The following is a 2500-nucleotide window of genomic DNA, read 5'->3' as shown; positions in this document are numbered from 1 at the left end:
CTCTTAAAAGCCTTAATGTCTTCAATCATTCGAATGTTTCGTGGGAGCTTATAATATAATCTCAGGGCCGCATATTTAAAGGCTCTAGAGCCTTTATTAATTACAACAAAGATCAAGATAATGAGGAAAAAACCCTCGTACAATTACCCAAAGGGGAACATAACATAGTGGGAAGGTGAATCAATACAAGAGTAATAACAATAACAAATATTAAAGGTTGTACTTACAGCTACAACACCGTCGACTCCCATCGGAGGAAGCGGAGGATATTCGGCTGTTGCGCCTTCGAAGGCAGCGTTAACTTCTCCATTTCCCTACAGAGAGAAAAAAACGGTATTAAGGATACTCAAAAAAAAAAAAAAAAAAAAAAAATTGGTCGTGTGTGTGTGTGTGGGGGAGGGGTTGTGTGTTTGTTCGTTTAATTGACCTCAGAAGTCAATTTCTTTGTGATTCATTGTCCTCTTTGTGTTGTCAATTGTCATCAGGCCTGGACCAGATACAGGTACTATGTGCTTTCTTTGCGTTGTCAAGTGTTATCTGGCCTGGACAAGATACAGGTGCTAGGTGCTTTCTTTGTGTTGTCAAATGTTATCAGGCCTGGACAAGATACAGGTGCTAGGTGCTTTCTTTGTGTTGTCAAATGTTATCAGGCCTGGACAAGATACAGGTACTATGTGCTTTCTTTGTGTTGTCAAGTGTCATCGGGCCTGGACAAGGTACAGGGGCTATGTGCTTTCTTTGTGTTGTCAAGTGTCATCGGGCCTGGACAAGGTACAGGGGCTATGTGCTTTCTTTGTGTTGTCAAGTGTCATCAGGCCTGGACAAGGTACAGGGGCTATGTGCTTTCTTTGTGTTGTCAAGTGTCATCAGGCCTGGACAAGGTACAGGGGCTATGTGCTTTCTTTGTGTTGTCAAGTGTCATCAGGCCTGGACAAGGTACAGGGGCTATGTGCTTTCTTTGTGTTGTCAAGTGTCATCAGGCCTGGACAAGGTACAGGGGCTATGTGCTTTCTTTGTGTTGTCAAGTGTCATCAGGCCTGGACAAGGTACAGGGGCTATGCGCTTTCTTTGTGTTGCCAAGTGTCATCAGGCCTGTACAAGGTACAGGTGCTTTGCGCTTTCTTTGTGTTGCCAAGTGTCATCAGGCCTGGACAAGATACAGGTTGCTGATTTATTACTGTTAGTTGTTTACAAAACTATAATATTATTAATGAAATCCAAAGGAAACTCTGGAAAACATTTTCTCGAGTACAATTTTAGAGTAAACTTATAAGCAGACCATGTTGCAAGAAGTAATCATCAAATTAGAAAATTATTATCAAAATTAGATTGCCAAATCCAAGGTTGCAAAAAGAATAATTATTTGAATGGAATTATTTTGTAACCTGGTTCCAAGCTGATATTAACAGGAAATTCATTAAACCCATATTGTAGCAAACTATTATTAAAAGGGAAATTTTTTTAAGCTAGGTTGGAGAAAATTATTGAAATAAACCCTTTAACACATAGGTTTCATAAAACATTTATTGAAATAGAAATGATTTGAACCAGGTTTCAGAAGACTACTATTAAAATATTTGTAAAGGCCAGATTGTTGAGAATTGCTGTTAAAACTAAATCTATTATTATTATTATTATTATTATTATTATTATTATTATTATTATTATTATTATTATTATTATTATTAGCTAAGTTACAACCCAAGCTGGAAAAGCAGGATACAATAAAGAAAAGGTATCCGACAGGGAAAAATAACCCAGTGAGGAAAGGAAACGAGGAAATAAATAAACTACAAAAGAAGTAATAAACAGTCAAAATAAAATGTTTTAAGAACAGAAAAGCCAAATTACAGAAAATATTTAATAAAATGAAATAGATTAAAGCCGGGTCGTATAAAAGTGATTATTTAAACGACCTTGATTAATTCCAGGTCGCCTGGATCACTAGTTGAGATCAACTTTATCCAGATCTATTGGTTGCAAGAAAACGAGCTTTATCAGAGCTCGTTTTCAGAACAATCTGTTAAAATAAACCAATTGTTGAAATAAACTTTATCAAACATCTGCTTTAGAAAAATCCGTTGAAAAAAAATCTAATTGTTAAAATAAGCTCTATCAACCCTTTGTTTCAGAATAAAATCTGTTAAAATAATCTAATTGTTAAAATGAGCTTTATCAAAGCTCTGCTTCAGAATAATCTGCTAAAATAAACTAATTATCAAAATAAGCTTTATCAAACCTGTTTCAGGAAAATCCGTTGAAATAATCTAATTGTTAAAATGAGCTTTATCAAAGCTCTGTTTCAGAAAAAAATCTGCTAAAATAAACTAATTGTCAAAATAGGTTTTTATCAAAGTTCTGTTTTCAGAAAACACTTAAAATAAACTAATTGTTAAAATAAGCTTTATCAAACCTGTTTTAGAAAAATCTGTTCAACTAATTGTTAAAATTAGCTTTATCAGACCTCTGTTTCAGAAAAAAATTTAGAAAATAATCTAAT

General features: G+C 34.5%; 1 protein-coding gene across 1 annotated transcript in view; it reads right to left on the bottom strand.

The window, feature by feature from the left end:
• Positions 1 to 2500, bottom strand: part of LOC137615422 (sodium-dependent nutrient amino acid transporter 1-like) — a 74129-nt gene that overhangs the window by 48079 nt on the left and 23550 nt on the right. Inside the window, exon 3 of the mRNA XM_068345292.1 lies at positions 228 to 314. Within this exon, the coding sequence (XP_068201393.1) occupies positions 228 to 314 (87 nt within the window). The remainder of the gene's footprint in view (positions 1 to 227; positions 315 to 2500) is intronic.

The sequence above is a fragment of the Palaemon carinicauda genome, chromosome 21 (genome assembly GCF_036898095.1).
Source record: "Palaemon carinicauda isolate YSFRI2023 chromosome 21, ASM3689809v2, whole genome shotgun sequence".
Classification (NCBI taxonomy): domain Eukaryota; kingdom Metazoa; phylum Arthropoda; class Malacostraca; order Decapoda; family Palaemonidae; genus Palaemon; species Palaemon carinicauda.
The sequence above is the reverse complement of the archived record's forward strand: the minus strand, read 5'-3'. Positions and strand labels throughout refer to the sequence as shown.